Genomic DNA, 20042 nt, shown 5'->3' on the forward strand with positions numbered 1-20042 from the left:
ATGTCTCCCGGATGCTTTTCCGTCTGCTCTTGGCTCGTCCTGTTGCGTGTGATCCCCGGCGTGAAGTCGTGTCTGCAGTGCGATCTCGCCGTCCGTAACATGCACGACGACTTCATGGCCACTAAGCAGAAACTGACTGTACAAGAGCAGATAGATCTGAAGAAAATCCTCTCTCATGCCTACGTCACCTACCAGGACACTAGCACACAGCTCTCCGGGGTCATCGGTGTGTACAATTACATTTATATTTATTTAAAACAATCTTTTCCGTCATTATTGTACTGTAAAAACAGGAGTTTGGTTACAGATTAAAATATTTCATTTCTTGTTCTTTTAGCAAATTCACTTCACAGAGATTCTTCTGTTTCTTTTTTGTTAGCTATACGGTAACAAAAAAATTAACATCAACATGATTAGCAACAAAAATTAATAGATGATTTTTATTGACTTTTTCAGCTTTGCTTTCTTAGTTAGCAACACAGCTTTTGTTAGCTTAGCTTGTTTTGTTGTTGTTGTTTTTTTCATTTATGTTTATAAGAAGATTTTATTAGAAGATTAAGTTTTAAAAGTTGTGATTTAACATAACAGCCTTCGTTATCTCAGCTTATTCTGTTAGCTTCATAACCTTCATTAACTCTCATTCTTCTGTTAGCATCATAACATCATTACCTCAGCTTGTTCTGTTAGCAACATTCTTACCTCAGATTCCTCTATTAGCATTACAACCTTTATTACTTTAGTTTGTTCTGTTAGCATCATTACCTCCAATTCTACTGTTAGCATTGCAACATTATTACGTCAGCTTTCTCTGTTAGCATTGTGACATTATTACCTCAGCTTGTTCCGTTAGCATCTTATCATCATTTCCTCAGATTCTTCTTTTAGCATCATAACGTTATTACCTCAGCTTGTTCTGTTTTAACATCATTACCTCAGATTGTTCTGTTAGTATCTTAACATTATTACCTCGGATTGTTCTGTTAGTATCTTAACATCATTACCTCAGATTGTTCTGTTAGTATCTTAACATCATTACCTCGGATTGTTCTGTTAGTATCTTAACATTATTACCTCGGATTGTTCTGTTAGTATCTTAACATTATTATCTCGGATTGTTCTGTTAGTATCTTAACATCATTACCTCAGATTGTTCTGTTAGTATCTTAACATCATTACCTCGGATTGTTCTGTTAGTATCTTAACATCATTACCTCGGATTGTTCTGTTAGTATCTTAACATCATTACCTCGGATTGTTCTGTTAGTATCTTAACATTATTACCTCGGATTCTTCTGTTAGTATCTTAACATCATTACCTCAGATTGTTCTGTTAGTATCTTAACATCATTACCTCGGATTGTTCTGTTAGTATCTTAACATTATTACCTCGGATTGTTCTGTTAGTATCTTAAGATCATTACCTCAGATTGTTCTGTTAGTATCTTAACATCATTACCTCAGATTGTTCTGTTAGTATCTTAAGATCATTACCTCAGATTGTTCTGTTAGTATCTTAAGATCATTACCTCAGATTGTTCTGTTAGTATCTTAAGATCATTACCTCAGATTGTTCTGTTAGTATCTTAACATCATTACCTCAGATTGTTCTGTTAGTATCTTAAGATCATTACCTCAGATTGTTCTGTTAGTATCTTAAGATCATTACCTCAGTTTCTTCTGTTAGTATCTTAACATCATTACCTCAGATTCTTCTGTTAGTATCTTAACATCATTACCTCAGATTCTTCTGTTAGTATCTTAACATCATTACCTCAGATTCTTCTGTTAGTATCTTAACATCATTACCTCAGATTCTTCTGTTAGTATCTTAACATCATTACCTCAGATTCTTCTGTTAGTATCTTAACATCATTACCTCAGATTCTTCTGTTAGTATCTTAACATCATTACCTCAGATTCTTCTGTTAGTATTTTAACATCATTACCTCAGATTCTTCTGTTAGTATCTTAACATCATTACCTCAGATTCTTCTGTTAGTATCTTAACATCATTACCTCAGATTGTTCTGTTAGTATCTTAACATCATTACCTCAGATTGTTCTGTTAGCATCATAACATTATTACCTCAGATTGTTCTGTTAGTATCTTAACATCATTACCTCAGATTGTTCTGTTAGCATCATAACATTATTACCTCAGGTTCTTCTTTTAGTTTTATAACCTTCATTACTTTAGATTGTTCTGTTAGCACCTTTAGCAACATAATTTCCTCAGATTCTTCTGTTAGAATTATAACATCATTACCTCAAATTTTTCTGTTAGCATTATAACATTCTGATCTCAGATTCCTCTGCTAGCATTATAACACCAGTACCTCAGCTTGTTCTTTTAGCATCATAACATCATTACCTCAGGCTTTTCTTTCAGTTTTATATCCTTCATTACCTCAGCTTGTTCTGTTAGCTCTTGTAACCACAATTCAGCACATCTTTAACCACAAGTTAGCACATTCTCTCCCGAAGCCATTATTGCTCCTCATTTGGTGATAGTTTTTGATTCACACCAAAGGCTGAAAAGTGAAAGTGCTTTATCTCCCTTCTGTGCTGCAGATCTCACTACTCTATACCGAGCACAAACCGAGTATCAGAGCGAGTTCAGGAGGCACTGGCAGGAGCCAAGCACCGGTGAGGACGACCTAGTGTGTCTGTGTGTGTGTGTGTGTGTGTTACATCTGCAAATATGTGCCAGTGTATAATAGACTGTAATATACTGAATATGAAGCCAGAATTTAGAGAGGACAGAAAATTTAAAACATTTTCAAAAGTTTTCATTTTGCTAGTACTGGTATACGTGTTGCAATGGTTACAGTGTTGTGATATGTCACGTGACGTAATTTTTTTCGTGCCTAAATAGAGTTTTTTTCTGAGGTCCATTTGTCGAATCTTTTGCAGATGATCCCCAGATCTTTTCCTAGTTCCTAGTATTTTTTGGTTTCTTCCCAATCCCAACACTACTCAATACACCTTCTAGTTTAACCATCCACCCATCCAATTTCTATACCCGCTTTATTCCTAATTAGGGTCACAGGGATCTGCTGGAGCCTATTCCAGCACACATTGGGTGAAAGGCAGGGGTACACCCTGGACAGGTCACCAGTCCATCACAGGGCCACACATATAGACAGACAACCACACACTCACTCCTATGGGCAATTTAGAATTACCAATCAACCTAATGTACATGTTTTTGGACTGTGGGAGGAAACTGGAGTACCCAGAGTAAACCCACGCAGGCACTGGGAGAACATGCAAACTCCACACAGAAAGGCCCCTGCCTGTTCGAACCTGGGATTCGAACCCAGGACCGTCTTGCTATGAGGCAATAGTGCTCCGGTTTAACCAGTCAGCATTTATTTACCTGACAGATTACGGAAGACACATGTAGTAGAGATTTTGGAGACGTGTGCAATAACACAGAGACATGCTTCTTTAAAGTGCTCACTGGATAATTGATTTTTCCTCATGATTCAATAAATTCCTCAGTCTCTCAACTTCTTTGTTCGGGCTCATGGCCTTTGTGTGCAGGTTCTCTCCAATGGGATATGATAAAGATCCTGGAGAAAGGGAAAAGGATCCTGAAGAAGCATCTAGAAGTCTTTGTAACTGAAGGTTTGAGTGGAGATAGGGAAATTAGTGTATATAAAAAAAGGATACTATTTATTTATTTGTGTATTTGTGTGTGTGTGTGTGTGTGTTTTCCAATGGTTCTGCTCTTGTCTTTTCAGGACTGTGTCCAAATAAATGCGGTAAGGACAAATTCTGTCTCTCTAGTTCTTAATCAATGCCCATATTTGTTTTGAGCTATTCTCATATATATTTTTGTGTGTGTGTGTGTGTGTGTGTTTGTGTGTATGTATGTATGAGACAGGTTTATTATTTCAAAGTGTTATGAACTGCTCTTCCTGCCAGTATGGGCTGCACATATGTCAGTCTGATACACCCCCAAAGGAATGTGGAGGTGACACTGCAACACACACACACATACACCCACACACACACACACACACACACACACATGCAAACACCCACATGCTTATACACTTATACACACACAATGTGTCTCTCTGATTTACTCTCTTCTTTTTGTCTCTCTGTCTCTCTCTCTCTCTCTCTCTCTCTCTCTCTCTCTCTCTCTTTCTTTCTCTTTCTTTCTGTCTGTCTGTCTGTCTGTCTATCTGTCTGTCATCTCTCTCTCTCTCTCTCTCTCTCTCTATCTCTCTCAGCCCATCGTCTGCTAGCAAAAGAGGGCGAGCAGGCGGTGTTGGATTGTTTTCTCCCGTGGCACACTTTGGTTGTAGGACATGCTGAATATCATTACTCCTGGAAAAGGGGAGCCACAAATGTAAACACACACACACAGATGCAGTGTCACATTTAGTTCTTTCTCTGTTGTAGGAAAATAATTTAAAGCAAGATATTGTTACTATCCCAGAGTGGTTTGTTAAATAACTGTTTACACTGATAGAATTTTATTCTACAAGCCTTTCAAGTTTAAAACATTTTACAATTATTTTTATATTTTTTTTATATATTTTTTTATATTTATATTTTATATAAACAGTGTAATTTTTTCCTTTATTGTTATTGAATCATTATAGTGAGATATTTCTGATTATCATTGTATTATTATTACTATTATTAGTAGTAGTAATAGTAGTATAAATTGTAATAAATTTTTAAATTGTTTGTAATTAGGATTTGTATAATTCTCTCATGAAAATTTAAAGCTAATATTAATCATAAACAAATAGAAATGCTGATAGATTTTTGTCCAGGAAGCCACATGCTCAGTGCTCAGTAATGCTACACATCTTCACTCACTCACACTGTTAGTTTTCAGCCGAGGACGAGTTCGAGATCCTGGTGGTGACGAAAGATTCCAAAATTGTCCTGAACCAGCTGAGCATGAGCGAGCAGGGAGTATATCGCTGCTTCCTGCTGGATCGACACGGCACTACACTCTCACACACACACTTCATCCTCACCGGTGAGACACATTGGTTCCGAATAAGACCTGATTTTATTTAGTCACTTATAAGATTTAAAAAATTTAAAAAATGAGCAAATATTGTTTAAACAAGATTCGATCAACGTGCTATATATTAATATTTAGATATATATTTTGTTTTATTATGATATGTGTTCTTAATTACTCAATTACAATGCCTATGTTATTTTTATCTATCTCTTTATTCATATTTTCTTTATTATTATGTTTGGAATGATTTATTATTTTTTAGAATTTATTCCACATTTTTATTTTCTGTTTTTATTTTCCAAACTATTGTTTGGATCTTTAATAAAACATGCTATCAGTAAAGATGTTTATTTAATTTGTAATTTGCATAATAATAAGAATTATTATTATTAGTAGTAGTAGTGTTTATTTTATTTTATTATTATAAGTAGTATCATCATAATTATATTATTATTATTATTATTATAAGTGCATAAGGTGTAGCAAAAAAAAAATCTAATATATTTATTTTATTATATGGCTTAATTTATTAAGATAAAATGATGATGATTTTCTGAAACAATTTTACAGTTTATATCCTCTCATTAGAACCATAATTTCCCATTATGCACTGCAGTGGGAGTGGGTTGATATTATCTCTGTGACTTGTATCGCAAATAGTTTATGTTAAAATCTATGGAAATTCAAATTCTCTCTCTCTCTCTCTCTCTCTCTCTCTCTCTCAGTCACCCCCATGCCCACTTCACCTCCAAGACAGATCCCCACACTTCCTTCCCTCCCTCAGGTTGAAGTGAAACATGTCCGGCTTCACAAAGACACTCTGATTATCGCTCTGGCTCTTCTCGCAGTCCTGAGCATCTTGGGCAGCCTGTCCATCATCCTGCACATTGTGTAAGTCTGGAGGATGAAAAGAAAACCCTCTCACTGTAAAAAGCACTGAAACTGGAGACGTCTTCTTACAGCAGTTACACTCTGCGCTTTGTAACACGTAGTTCATGGATGATTTGAAGCGACTGTTGTTCATGAGCTGTTACTCTAGAAACGATAACATAATAGAATAAAGAGCATTGATATAACATATTTCATCATGATTTAAATTACAGACTGACAGAGCTGCTGTTATTCAGCGGTCTCTATTTGGGGTAAATAATGTGTAATGGATACATTTATTGATGGATGGGTGGACAAATAGATGGATGGATGGATGGACAGGCAAATGGATAAGCAAATGGATGGATGGATGGATGGAAAAATAGACAGATGGATAGATTGGCAGATGGATGGATGGATGGATGGACGGACAGATGGATGGATAAACGGATTATAAACGGATAGATGGGTAGACAAATGGCTGGATGGACAGATGGATGGTTGGACAGACAGTTAGATGGGGAGATGGAATGAAAATAGATAGATGGATGGATGGATGGACAGACAGATGGATGGAAAATAGATAGAATGGATGGATGGATAGACAGATGGATGGATGGGCAGATGGACAGATGAATGGATGATTGGTTGGACAGATGGATGGACAGACGGACGAATAGATAAATAGTTGGACAGGTGGATGGTTAAATGGATGATGAACGGATAGATGGATAGATGGGTAGACAAATGGCTGGATGGACAGATGGATAGACAGACAGACAGACAGACAGACAGACAGAGGGATGGAAAATAGAAAGAATGCATGGATGGATGGAAGAATTGATGGATGGATGGACAGATGAACAGATGTGACGGATGTGCACTAGAATAGCGTTAAGCATGTGGTTGCAGCATGCGATGAGTAAGCTGTGAGTCAGCATTGATGCAGCAACCCCACACTGTGATAACTCCGTCTCTGCCCTAATAGATGCTTCTATTTCGGGGGAATTTTCTAACAGCTCAAATGACTGATGATTTAACGCTTGTATCTGTTACAGGAGTGTGACCTACGACATTTAAAACAGACTGTATTCATATGTTTCATTATGACTTTGTTTCACTCTCTTACTTTATTTTCTTGTCTCGCTGGCAGGATGATGGTGAGACGGCAGAAGAAAGCTGAAGAGGAGGATGGAGGAGAGAACACAAGATGGAGGGAAAGAGACAGGATTCTACACGATATATGAAAATGGCAACACGTGGATATTACTTTTGTGGCATTTATTGTGACATGGTTATAAAATCTACACATTTTTTTCTCAGAACAGTAATCAGAATGATGTTTTTGAATGCATGTCTAAGTGAGTGAGGTAAATCTGGTACATTCAGGATTTTTTTTTCTAGAATTAATATCCCCAGCCCCCTGGTTAATCCCGGGGATTGTCTACTCTTTAAATCCAGCCGCAGATCAAACTCTAAATCGCTTGTTTTTTCCCAGAACTTCCCCCTTTTTTGCAAATCAGCGTACTCAACCGCCAGATTGTGTGTGGCTGTGGCACTTCCTGTTTTATCATGGCCTATTTACAGAGCCCAGTTTAGAGCTGATTCAGTCTGATTGTCTGAATGTTGCTGAGTTAGGGTCACGGTTGAAGGGCATCCTGTCTGCAGATTATTTCCGTCCTAATCTGAAATGAAGATCTGGACAGTTTAACAGTTTTATTTTTATCCTTATTTAATTGTAATGCGCACATTTGGGCCCGTGGAATGACGTATGAATGAATCTGTGTGTGATTCATGAAACTGCTGTATGACATCAAATTAAGATGACACCATTTTAGGGCAAATATTTCAGATTCAGCAACATGGACACAAAGCTTCCATTTACTGCTGCCTTATTAATTACGTCGGGCATGCCTTTACGCTTACACTCCTATGCCATCTAATGTAGACGAAACACATCCCTTGTACATCCCTCGGTGATGTAACACTGAGCCAGAATGCAGTTGTCCATAATGTTCGGAGAGAAGTATTTATAATTTAGAGTAGAATAGAAATAATTAATGAATGATAAATAAGCTAAAACCGATCTCTTGAAACCTATGGAGTTGTTTAGGCACACAAAGATCATTCTGAAAGTCGTTTACGGAAGATATTTAAGGTCTAAATCATTGTCCAACCTCACCAACAGAAAGTGAAGTGAACCTGGAGAGAAAGTGAAGTGAACTCTAGTTTTAAACTCATTTCAGTACTCAAGACTATCATTACTTCCAGGTTTATAGATATCTGTGTGCCAAAATTCCATCCTGTACATATAGGTATCAAAATTATAAAACAGACTAGCAAATTGAAGAGAATTGTATTTCAGCAACAATATGAAATTATGCAACGTCTAAAAGACATGCTATGATATCCAAGTAAGGGATTAGTGGTTAGCATGTTTGCGTCATGCCTCCAGGGTTGGAGATTTGCTTCCTGCCTCCATCTGTGTCCTCTGTGTGCTTCGAAGAGATTGAGAGAGAGAGAGAGAGAGAGAGAGAGAGAGAGATGATCAACTGATCAACTGATTTTGTGTCATGAAAACATACCCTCTGTTACTAACAGATTTTCAGCTAAGGTAAAGATCTATTTTGGGTACTGTGTAGTGAGCTGTATCCGTACACAGTCATTTCATCAGTTAATAAACATAGAGAGAGAAAGAGAGAGAGACAGAGAGAGATTTATTACGCTAGTAGTATCCATTAGATGCTATAGTTTTATTGTTGATGGACTACAGTCAAGTTGGAAATTTGATTAAAGTACACGTTTCCAAACAATTCATGTGTAGCAAGCAACAAATACGGGGTTCTGTCTGTTTGGAGCGTCTGTCCACATTGGTCACGTGTCTTCCGCACGTTTCCTCCTGTCATGGATGGACAGTGGTCCTATCTGGGGTGTATTCCTGCCTCAGTCCCATGTCTTCCCGGGATCAGCTCTGGATCTACTGTTGACTCAAGATAAAGCTCTTACTGTAAAATGTGTGTCAGAGACACACATTTTCTTTAACACGTGTTTAAGTGAATCAGGAAGGAGTGATCAACTGATTTCTGTCTTGAAAACACACACTCACGTAGGTGACTAACAGATTCTTCAGCTAAGATAAAAATCTATTTTGGGTACTGTGTAGTGAGCTGTATCTGTGCGCAGTCATTTCATCACTTAATAAAAATATCCAAAACCCACGTATAGCTTATTCCACACTGCGTCTGTTTCAGCAGCAGTCACGCAAAAAAAGTTTGCGAACCCTTTGGAATTATCCCGTTTATACAGAAATCTTGAGTCAGGTTGACTTCAGCTTTATTTCTGCTTAGGTGACGTGGTCAAGGAAACATCGAAGAGGATTAGACCTTATTTTAACGCTCAGGATCATTGAGAGAAATTTATAAACCTCTAGGACAAGACTGTTTTTGTTTCTTATATTCATCAGAAAATTTCCATGATCCATAAAGTACAAATAAATGATTATCTTCAGAGATTCTTTAAACACGCAAACACAACTCTGAGTGAATTTGGTCGGATAAATAACTTAATACTATTTTATTACACTTTAATAATAAACATTTAATAAGGATAAAGTTGATCAGTCAGACAAACTGCAGTATTGATTTGCAGTTCCACTTCCCTTTTCCTAAAAACACACGAGCAAAATCCCCCAAACAGGGAAATTTTCCTTTAATTTGGCACGTGTCATGTCGGTAAGCATGACTTTCATTTTTAACTGCTTTATCAGTTTAATATAAAAATACTGGCATATAGTATTAGCATATAGTAATACCGGTTTATTAATATGATTATTTATTTTATTAATTTTCTTTGCTCTATTTCATAGTGAGTGTAAGAATTTTTTTTTATAGGACTGTGTTATTTATTTTGGTGTTTTAAAAATGTACTACATTACTACTTATATATGGTCCAAAATTAAATTAAAATAAATAAAATTTTAAAAAAGATAAATAAATAATAAAAAATAATGAAAGTTAGTTAGTTAGTTAGCTAATTAATATTTATGTAATTATTTCTATAGTTTATATAGTTTATTATATAATATTTATATATTTTTTAACAATTCTTTTGTAAGTATTACAATATTTAATTAATAGTTTTATTGTTCACAAGGTGAAAATTTGTCTTTGGTGGCTTCACCATACGTTATAAACAAGGTCATCGGCACATCAGCAACAAGAGAAAAATATGCAAAAACAGTATAAAGAAATGTCAGAATATACATTATACTTCAACACACACACACACACACACACACGTTTTTAAAAAAAATTCTATATTATACACTTATATACACTATATTATACAATATATATATATATATATATATATATACACACCTGCTCCTACACCCACATTCATGACTCAGCATTAATATTTATATTTAATATTCTAATAGCAATCGGCACAAATGATGACATCTGATAGACATTTCTCCAAGCCCATGGTTGATTAACGTGTTTCTTTGAAGCTAACAACTGAAACTGAGAGTGTAGAGGATGAGAAAATTCCCCTGTAAAAACCAAAGCTTATTGTCTGGCTGTGTATCATAATCAGGACACAAGTATTGACCATTATCATCATTTTAACTGCCTCTCAGCTCTACCACAGAGCTGCTGGATGCTCATTCCTGATTCCTAGATGTGTGGAATAATTTTCTATTCATTTCAATTGCAGATGTAATTATGTCCATATAAATGTGATGAGACTTTAAAGGGGGACAGAGAAAGAAAGGAAAAGTAGAACTGTTGTAAAAGTGAACTGAAAACAAAATCTAGTCAAACTCCAGGAAGAGTTTTGTTGGACAGTTCAAGTGTAAGTGAGAGAGTGTAAATTTTCCCAAATTTATGGGATTATATTTTATATTTATATTTATGGGATGATGGCTCAAGTGTTGAAAGAGCGGGGTTCAAGCCCCAGCACCATCAAGCTGCCACCGTTGGGCCCTTAAGCAAGGCCCCAACCCCAAACCTCAGAGGCACAACACCATGGCAGACCCCATGCCCTGACCTTAAACTCTAAAGCTGGGATATGTAAAGTTCATGTATCCCTCTGGCCCTGAGACAGAGAATCAAATCTCAATCAGCTAGCTAATGACTGAAACTAACGAATAAATCACCTAGAACATAGACATGCATATATCTGGATAATAGCAGACACTGTGACCATGGAAACAGGCCCAAACTGTGGGTGAAGGTCTGAGAAAATCCACAAGAACAACTAGAATGTCCCAGTTTTCCACTCAGCATCACTTGATTACTGATAACTGTTCTGCCACGACTTCCACTGTTTTGCTCAGCATCTAGCGTAAAAACCACAAAGCCATGTCTAGATTTTATAGAGATTACAACACATACAGATGAAATTTTGAGACACGTGCAAGGTGTTAGGAGTAAACATCTTAGGGTGTGTTCGTCACGCTTCAGGAGGTTTTGTTGATTATTTTTCCTGTCTGAAGTGCTTTCGTTCTTCTTAAGTAAAACAGCAATTCATTTATAGATAAAGAATCATGTCGCTTATAAGAATGAAGTCGGCTTATAGTTAAAAAGACAGAAAAAAATGTCGCTTGTCATGTTAGCAAGTGCAAAGCGTTTACACAAAAAGTTCTGAAAATAAGTTACAGCTTTATCTCTTTATCTCTGACACTATAGACTCCTTCCATAAATAATATATAAGCATGTTCTTTTACCATATCAACATGTTTTTTAGCCTTTTTTTCCGGATGCTTCCTGTAAGGAACAGTTAGAGAAGGAGTTTTAGTATCCGAGCATGTCATAAACAAAGCTCTAACATGGAAATTCTTTAGGACTGAGGAGTTTTTGAAGCGCTTCTCAGGAGAGTGTTTCTCAGTAACACATTTTTTTGTGGTTTTTATTATGTAATTTCAAGAACGAGACCAAAAGCCATGCTGGTGAGGGAATGGCTGCACAGACCTGTGCAGCGAGAACAGGAACTTTGTTTTGTTTAACTGTAAACGGATAGAAAGTATGAGTCATTGTTTTTAATTCTTTAAAAATGACATCCATTAACAAATTGCTTCTGTGGCAGATGAGATGAAACACGTCTGGAGGTGAAGCTGTTGGAAAATGATCAGTTTCAGCTTCTCGCTTAATATTTTCCGATAACAGAACTAACCAAAGTGTGATAATTAACCAACAGACAAATATTTATTTATTTATTTGTTTGTTTATTTTAAAAATTATTTTTAAAAATGTTTATATTATATGCTACATTGTACACTTGTATTATATATTTTAAAATATTTTTAATAGATTATCTATCTATCTATCTATCTATCTATCTATCTATCTATCTATCTATCTATCTCTCTCTCTCTTTCTCTCTCTCTCTCTCTCTCTCTCTCTATATATATATATATATATATATATATATATATATTTTATAAAAATATTTTTAAAAAATACATTTATATTATATGCTATACTGTACACTTTTATTATACACTTTAATATATATATATATATATATATATATATATATATATATATATATATATATATATAAGAGAACTAACCAAAGTGTGACAATTAACAAACAGCCAATATACATTTATACAATATTTTAATACTTTTATTTATATAAAATACATTTTTTAAAAATATTTTTATATTATATACTACATTATACACTTATATTATACCTATATTGATTTTTTATTTTATTTTATATAAATAAATAAATAAATATATATATATATATATATATATATATATATATATATATATATATATATATATATATATATTTATATAAAATAAAATATATATTTTATATATATATATATAAATTTTATTTATTTATTTATTTTTATTTTATACATTTTTTAAAATATTTTTATATTATATACTACATTATATTGTTATATGACATAAGTATACACTTATATTTTTAAAAACATTTGTAATATATATATATACATATGTGTGTTTTTCTTGTCAGTTAATTTTCACATAACATTAGTGAGCCATATGGAATTAATAAATTAGTTTAAAAATAGAAAATATATACAGTATATACAGCCCAAGTGTTTGTAGCATAAACCTGCTGTAGTTTAATATCTATTTTTTTAATTAAATAAAGCTTAAGCAGTGTTCACAAACTTTCTTCCACAACGCACTAACTTTCTCTGTGTGTACTCTCACTTAACCAACACTGTATTAGCGATGTGACGTTATCTGATGTCACCTGTTGGAAAGTTCCTCTGACTATTTTAAGTGTTCCTGTGTTATCAGCCTCATAGAATGTGAGGGCACAAATGGTGCTGTAGGCCTTCAACACTGTGTGATTGTGTGTGTGTGTGTGTGTATACTTTCCACCGCCGGCTCAACAGGAAGTCATGAAGCTATACACTTCCTGTCACAGTAACCGCGCGAACGGCCCACATCTCCACCGTCACACTCCACCCAAACACACAAACACACGCTCATCCGCAGCTACTCACCAACGCAAACGCTTACGCAAATGTATGTCTCCTCAAAACAGACACACCTGCCTTATCCGATCACGCATACTCTCCAGCAACCCACACACACACACACACACACACACACACACACAAACACAAGTTGTTTGAGCCCACTGTAACATATTCATTCACACAAACGCAGGAACATCTTTGATGATGAAATGGCAGGCAGGATGTGTGACTGTGTATGTGTGTGTGTGTGTGTGTGTGTGTGTGTGCATGTTTATGAAGCTTAGCATTAATCCCTCACCATCTGTTCAGGTCAAGATGATCTGTCTAAAGTTATTGGAATTTTTTTTTAATTAAAGGAATTGTTAAAACTTGTATTGAAAGTGATAATGTTTGGGTCAGCGAGTAAAATAAAGTGAACATACAGTAGGATCCTCAGCTATAAAATCTGTGGTTGCTGTGGTCACCTAGGAGTGACTCAGCATCACTAATATAAAACCATTGTGGCTGAGACTTATAACCTTACAACAGTTGTACCTAATATGGGAGCGTAACCAAATACATTTACGTTTCTGGCATTTGGCAGACAGCCTTATTCAGAGAGACTTACATTTGATCTCCTTTTATATGACTGAGCAATTGAGGGTAAAGGGACTTGCTCAGGGGCCCAGAAGTGGCAGCTTGGGGGACCTGGGATTCAGACTCAAAACTTTCTGGTCAGCATTCCAACACCTTAACCACTAAGCTACCACATCCCAAATACGCATATATTATTCAGAATAAACAGATCTTTTGTTCTAAATACAGATACAGCACTACTCTGGTTAAGAATAGATGCATGCAACAGGACTGTAAGTATCTTCTAGAAGGTCGTGTGAGTGGAAGGCTTTTACTTTCTGTCAACTGGTCAGCTTTGAAGCTCACAGGACAAATAAAGACTACATTCATTACAAGCATTCATTCCTTCATCTTTAGTAACTGCCTGATCTAAGCCATGGTGGTTTCAGTTATGCTACTATCTTAGTTTAGATTTTGGGAAATAAAAACAAATAAACTTGTTAGAAAATAATCACTAATTGCTAGTTTAGCAGGATTTTAAAAAAAGTGTCAACACTTTGGGTTTAAATCCAAACAATGATATACACAATATCACCAAAAGTTTTGGGACACCCCTTCAAATCATTGAAGTCAGGTGTTGTTTTTCAGGGGTTGGGCTCGGCCCCTTAGTTCCAATGAAAGGAACTCTTAATGCTTCAGCTTCATACCAAGACATTTTGGACAATTTCATGCTCCCAACTTTGTGGGAACAGTTTGTGGATGACCCCTTCCTGTTCCAACATGACTGTACACCAGTGACCAAAGCAAGGTCCATAAAGACATGGATGAGGGAGTTTGGTATGGAGGAACTTCACAGAGTCCTGACCTCAACCTGATAGAACACTTTTGGGATGAATTAGAGTGGAGACTGCGAGCCAGGCCTTCTCGTCCAACATCAGTGCCTGACCTCACAAACGCGCTTCTATTGGAATGGTCAAACAATTCCCATAAACACACTCCTAAACCTTGTGGAAAGCCTTCCCAGAAGCTGTTATAGCTGCAAAGGGCGGGACAACTCCATATTACATTCATGTACATGTAAAGGCAGACGCAGTTTCTGCTCTAATTCATCCCAAAGGTGTTTTTGGCAATGTAGTATAGATATGAATATCTGAGTGTCACTAAATGAATACAGATACAAATGGTGACAGCATACATACAAGTTTAACAACATTGACGTTTTAGTTTTAGTTTTCACTTGAGTACATTTAAAAGAAGCAGCATTTTAATTTCCCTTGAGTACGTTTCTGACTCATTAGCTATACTTTCACTTCACTGCTGATACTCAAGTAAGGTTTGACGCAATTTAAGACGCAAAAAATCCCCCCAAAAAACGATCAAAGCTTAATATTGTGTATTTATTTGCTTTAAATAGAGAAAGAGCTGTTGCTCTGTTTCTATTTCTCAGTCAGGCCTGCTGTGTACGCCTGGTGCCTCAGGTTTGTTTCTGTACTCCTCGGGAGGTACATCATCTCATCCTTTTCTTCAGGAGGTATCACTGACATTTGTTAAGCATGAGAGTTTAAGGGAAATCACATGATGAAGGACTGATGGAGGGAGCGAATGAGTGCATCTGACACTGAGCTCAGCTGTATCTCGCAGATGGGACGAGGGGAAATAAAGACGGCGTGGGAGGATCCTCCTCCTCCTCGTCCTCCTCCTCCTCCTTCCTCCTCCCCCTCTTCCGTGAAAAGCAGCACTTTTTGCCTCGATTTGTCCCTTTTTATGCTGAAAACGGACGTGATTTACAAGCTAGTGATTTAAATCACCGAACACTTTCGTAGCGATGAGTTTAGTGTGTTATCGCAAATGACTGTAAGAGTTCAGCATCAGATTTTTTGCCTTATCTCAGTGTGGGATAATCATCACATTGTCTCCTACACACTCACATGGCTTCCATGTTTCATGAATGCCACTGCCTCGGGATGACTTCTGGCGTATTTTTACAACTCATGTGACCCAAAACGGCGTCGCTTCAGGTGGTTTTAGAAGACAAATATAAAGCAGAGAGGAAGAAGACTTCAAAGGAACGCTTTGGGCATAATTTTCCCTTTCGTGACAAATCTGCCAAAGCGTGTTTAGTGTCTTTTTCAGTTTTGCGCTGGAGTGATGAGGCTTGTTTTGCTTAATACATTAGCGTATTGCTTTGTGTGAATCACAAGCTGTGTAGTCGGGAGCTGCTTCATAACTGATAACTGAGCTGGACGGTGGATTTTTCAGTGATTCCACAGAAATGTGTCATAACTCATTACATCATTTTCCCTATAATCCTTTTACAAAACTGTTGTCTATATGGACACAGAAATGTGCCGTAGATCAGAGCATCATTTTCTAGTTAACCCTTATGGTTTATGGCCTTATGGCCAATATGGTTGTTCGCACTTGAATCTCTGAAAACCTTTTAATTATCATCAGCATTCACATTATTTCTAATGTGTTAAGCCTTTCATATTTTCAGGTCATGATTTTAATTCCTTCTTCTCATTCAGAACAAACTTTTTTTTTTACCGATGAAATATAGCTGGCTGATGTTTAATCTAATATCATGTGAATTTGATCAAATGTTTTGCCACATATTAATGATTTCTGAACTTTTTCCATTCCCAGTGACTAGAACAGCAGAGACAAGAGCATGTAAGATGGAGGAAAGGGGGCGGGGCTTCCAGGAAGCGCCAGGTTATACGTTGAAAATCAACAAGAGTGTCAGTTTGCTCATCGCTTGTTTTTAGTGTGTGTGTGGGGAGTGGGGGTGGGGGGGTGCTAATTTGGTGTGTTTTGGAGTGATAACTCATAAAAGTTTACTCTGGAGGATCATTTAGCTAAATCATGTTTACGTCCTGGAGCAAGGCATTTGTCTCGGAATAGGTTTCGCAATGATCGTGGTCATAATGAGTAATATTAAAAATGTGGTCTGTGTGTCTGTGTGTGTGGGTGGGTGGGTGTGTGTGTGTCTGTGTGTGGGTGGGTGTGTTTGTGTGTGTGTGTGGGTGGGTGTGTGTGTGTGTGTGTCTGTGTCTATGTGATTTCAAAACGACATTGTTACGTTTGTTTTTTTCACAACTGGACCGGATACTGAAGCCCTATTGCGAGGTGTAACGTCAGCATGAGGCAACCGTGATGTTACTGTAAGAAATGAGAAATCGCCATGATGCCAGAGATGATTCTGTGATATTGTAACCATGGGTTGTTTATTAGTCGGCGATGACCTTTCAGCTTCATAGCCAGACGATGTTTCTAAATTCTAGTCTACTGTAAAGTGCAACACTCAACACATTTCCTCTCTTAGATTTCTCCTGCTAGCATTTCCTTTCGACTGACAATGTGGCTGTTAGAGGCTTTTATTTGTGTGTGTGTATGTGTATGTGTGTGTGTGTGTGTGTGTAGATTTGAGTTACTAAGGTACTAAGCTACGAGTGAAAGGTGGAGGTGAAATGCGGGGAAGTTAAACCTGACATATATTACCAAAAAAGAATATCTGGGAAAGTGAACTGAAGAACTGAACTGAAAACCTGAACAAATCCTGCATGTGCTGAGCAAAGGAAGTGAAATGAAACAATGAGAGAGAGAGAGAGAGAGAGAGAGAGAGAGAGAGAGAGAGAGAGAAATAGACAGTGAGAGGGAGAGGGAGAGAAATACAGAGTGAGGAGAGTGAGACAGTGAGAGAGAGAGATAGACAGTGAGAGAGAGAGATAGACAGTGAGAGAGAGAGAAATGCAGAGTGAGACAGTGAGTGAGAGAGAGAGAGTGAGACAGTGAGAGAGAGAGAGAGAGAGAGAGAGAAAGAGAGAGAGAGAGAGAGCTAGATAGTGAGAGGGAGAGAGAGAAATAGACAGTGAGAGGGAGAGAGAGAAATAGAGAGTGAGGAGAGTGAGACAGTGAGAGAGAGAGAAATAGAGAGAGAGAGAGAGAGAGAGAGAGAGAGAGAGAGAGAGAGAGAGACGGTGAGAGAGAGAGAAATACAGAATGAGAGTGAGAGAGAGAGAGGAGAGTGAGACAGTGAGAGAGAGAGAAATAGAGAGAGAGAGAGAACGGTGAGAGAGAGAGAAATACAGAATGAGACAGTGAGAGAGAGAGAGAGAGAGAGAGAGAGGAGAGTGAGACAGTGAGAGAGATAGTAAGAGAGAGAAATACAGAATGAGAGAGAGAGAGAGAAATAGACAGTGAGAGAGAGAGAGAGAGAGAGAGAAAGAGAGAGAGAGAGAGAGAGAAAGAAAGAAAGAAAGAAAGAAAGAAAGAAAGAAAGAAAGAAAGAAAGAAAGAAAGAAAGAAAGAAAGAAAGGGATAGAGATCTGTAATCTGTGCATCAAGCTTGATTTTCTTGCATGAACATGCAATATACTGATACAGAGATTATGCCTAGACATTATTTCTTTTCTGCTAGCCAAACATATTCCCTGATTAAATAAAAAACAAAAAAATAGGAATAAAAACACTTCTGCTAAAGAAAAATAATCACTGGATGCAGTCTGGCGTGTTTTATTCCTTTATACCAAAGCAATTTGTGTACAAAAGGAATAAAACCACTGTAGAATTTTTTTTACTAACACTTTTTACTTATTAATAAATCACAGAATTACAACGTACTTTTTAAAATTCCGTTTATAGTTACAATTAATGTCGTGGAATGTCCGTGATACCAGTTACCATTTACGCTACAGCAGCTCTTAACAAGCCTCTGATTTTTCTTTCTCTTTCCCGTGATGGAAAACTTTCTGCTACAAAACACTGACACAGGAAACTCCTTCTGTAAGTGTTAAATGACACCATCACCATTTTTTCAATAACAACACAATGTTAACTATCTGTTCGATGATATTAAACATGATTATATTACATATTACTCCTGCCTCACAGCTAAAACGTCCTGAGTTCGAATCCCGGGTTCTAACAGGCAGGGGCCTTTCTGTGTGGAGTTTGCATGTGTGGGTTTACTCCGGGTCCTCTGGTTTCCTCCCACAGTCCAAAAACATGTACATTAGGTTGATTGGTAATTCTAAATTGCCCATAGGAGTGAGCGTGAGAGTGTGTGGTTGTCTGTCTATATGTGTGGCCCTGTGATGGACTGGTGACCTGTCCAGGGTGTACCCCTGCCTTTCACACAATGTGTGCTGGGATAGGCTCCAGCAGATCCCCGTGACCCTAATTAGGAATAAAGCGGGTATAGAAAATGGAGGAAAAAAAATAGCATGTTAAAATAAACCTGCGATTTCAAATATACAAATAATGATCCCGCAATTTCTGACCCACCAGATTCGAGAATTCGGCAGTGATGTGAAGTGTGAGGTGATGATGGACGCTTGAGGAGGAAGAGCTGTGTTTGGAGTTTCGTTTTGTTATCAGGATATGTTGTGGAGTTTGGCACAGACGAGACCACGGTCACGGTCATGAGCGTATTCACATTTTAACCAAAATATTGTCCAATTCTTTCTAGCTAGGTGTTTTCTATAGATTGTATTTCCCCTGACCTAGAATGAACTTCCCCTGACTGTCTGAAGAGCCGTGACTCACGGGCTGTATTGCGAGCAGAACTAAAGACCTGCTTCTTCACGCGGCTTCATTCAGTGTATTTCAAAAGCCTTTCTCGCATGTGATTTCTTGTGTGTTCATGCCATTCGAGACTCACATTCTCAGTCCCTGAAAATGCTGTCAGTAGAACATAATGTAATCTCCATGTTTAATTCCTGGCACGTTCACAGCCCACGATTAACTTGGTTTTGTCTCCACAAACGTCCTGACTGACCTGGCGTTCAGGTTCAGGTGTGTGTGTGTGTGTGTGTGTGTGTGTGGAGAGAGTGCAAGGACAACGAGACACTTGTTTTGTAAACTCAGCCTTGAGGTTAATAAGTGAGCTGATGATTCATTCAGCTGATTGTTTATTATTATTATTATTATTATTATTATTATTATTATTATTATTATTATTATTATGAAGGCTTATTCGTATCATTCTAGTGACTTCCATGACATTTACAGCCTATTTCATTTTATTTGATCGTGTTTTAAACACTGGACGTTTTTTAACACCTACAAGTGACGGATCTTATCCTGTCCTTTTGTTTTGTGTTGGCTCTTTTTTTTTTTCTTTTTCTATTGTGCCCTTCT

At 36.9% G+C, this 20042-nt stretch overlaps 1 protein-coding gene across 1 annotated transcript; it reads left to right on the top strand.

Moving 5' to 3' along the window:
- LOC131352883 (izumo sperm-egg fusion protein 1) lies at window positions 1-8429 on the top strand. Its single transcript, XM_058389408.1, has 9 exons — window positions 1-226; window positions 2572-2646; window positions 3547-3630; window positions 3747-3767; window positions 3890-3979; window positions 4245-4363; window positions 4855-5008; window positions 5725-5887; window positions 7017-8429. The coding sequence occupies exons 1-9, from the start codon at window positions 1-3 to the stop codon at window positions 7114-7116; spliced, it is 1032 nt and encodes a 343-aa protein (XP_058245391.1). The 3' UTR covers window positions 7117-8429.
- Window positions 8430-20042: the final 11613 nt, after the last annotated feature.

The sequence above is a fragment of the Hemibagrus wyckioides genome, linkage group LG05 (assembly GCF_019097595.1).
Source record: "Hemibagrus wyckioides isolate EC202008001 linkage group LG05, SWU_Hwy_1.0, whole genome shotgun sequence".
NCBI lineage: Eukaryota > Metazoa > Chordata > Actinopteri > Siluriformes > Bagridae > Hemibagrus > Hemibagrus wyckioides.

Coding starts and splice junctions, on each gene's coding strand:
- LOC131352883 (XM_058389408.1), top strand. CDS start 1: ATGTCTCCCGGATGCTTTTCCGTCTGCTCTTGGCTCGTCCTGTTGCGT. Junction 3,980..4,244: donor ACCCCCAAAGGAATGTGGAG/GTGACACTGCAA, acceptor TATCTCTCTCAG/CCCATCGTCTGCTAGCAAAA. Junction 5,009..5,724: donor CACACACTTCATCCTCACCG/GTGAGACACATT, acceptor TCTCTCTCTCAG/TCACCCCCATGCCCACTTCA.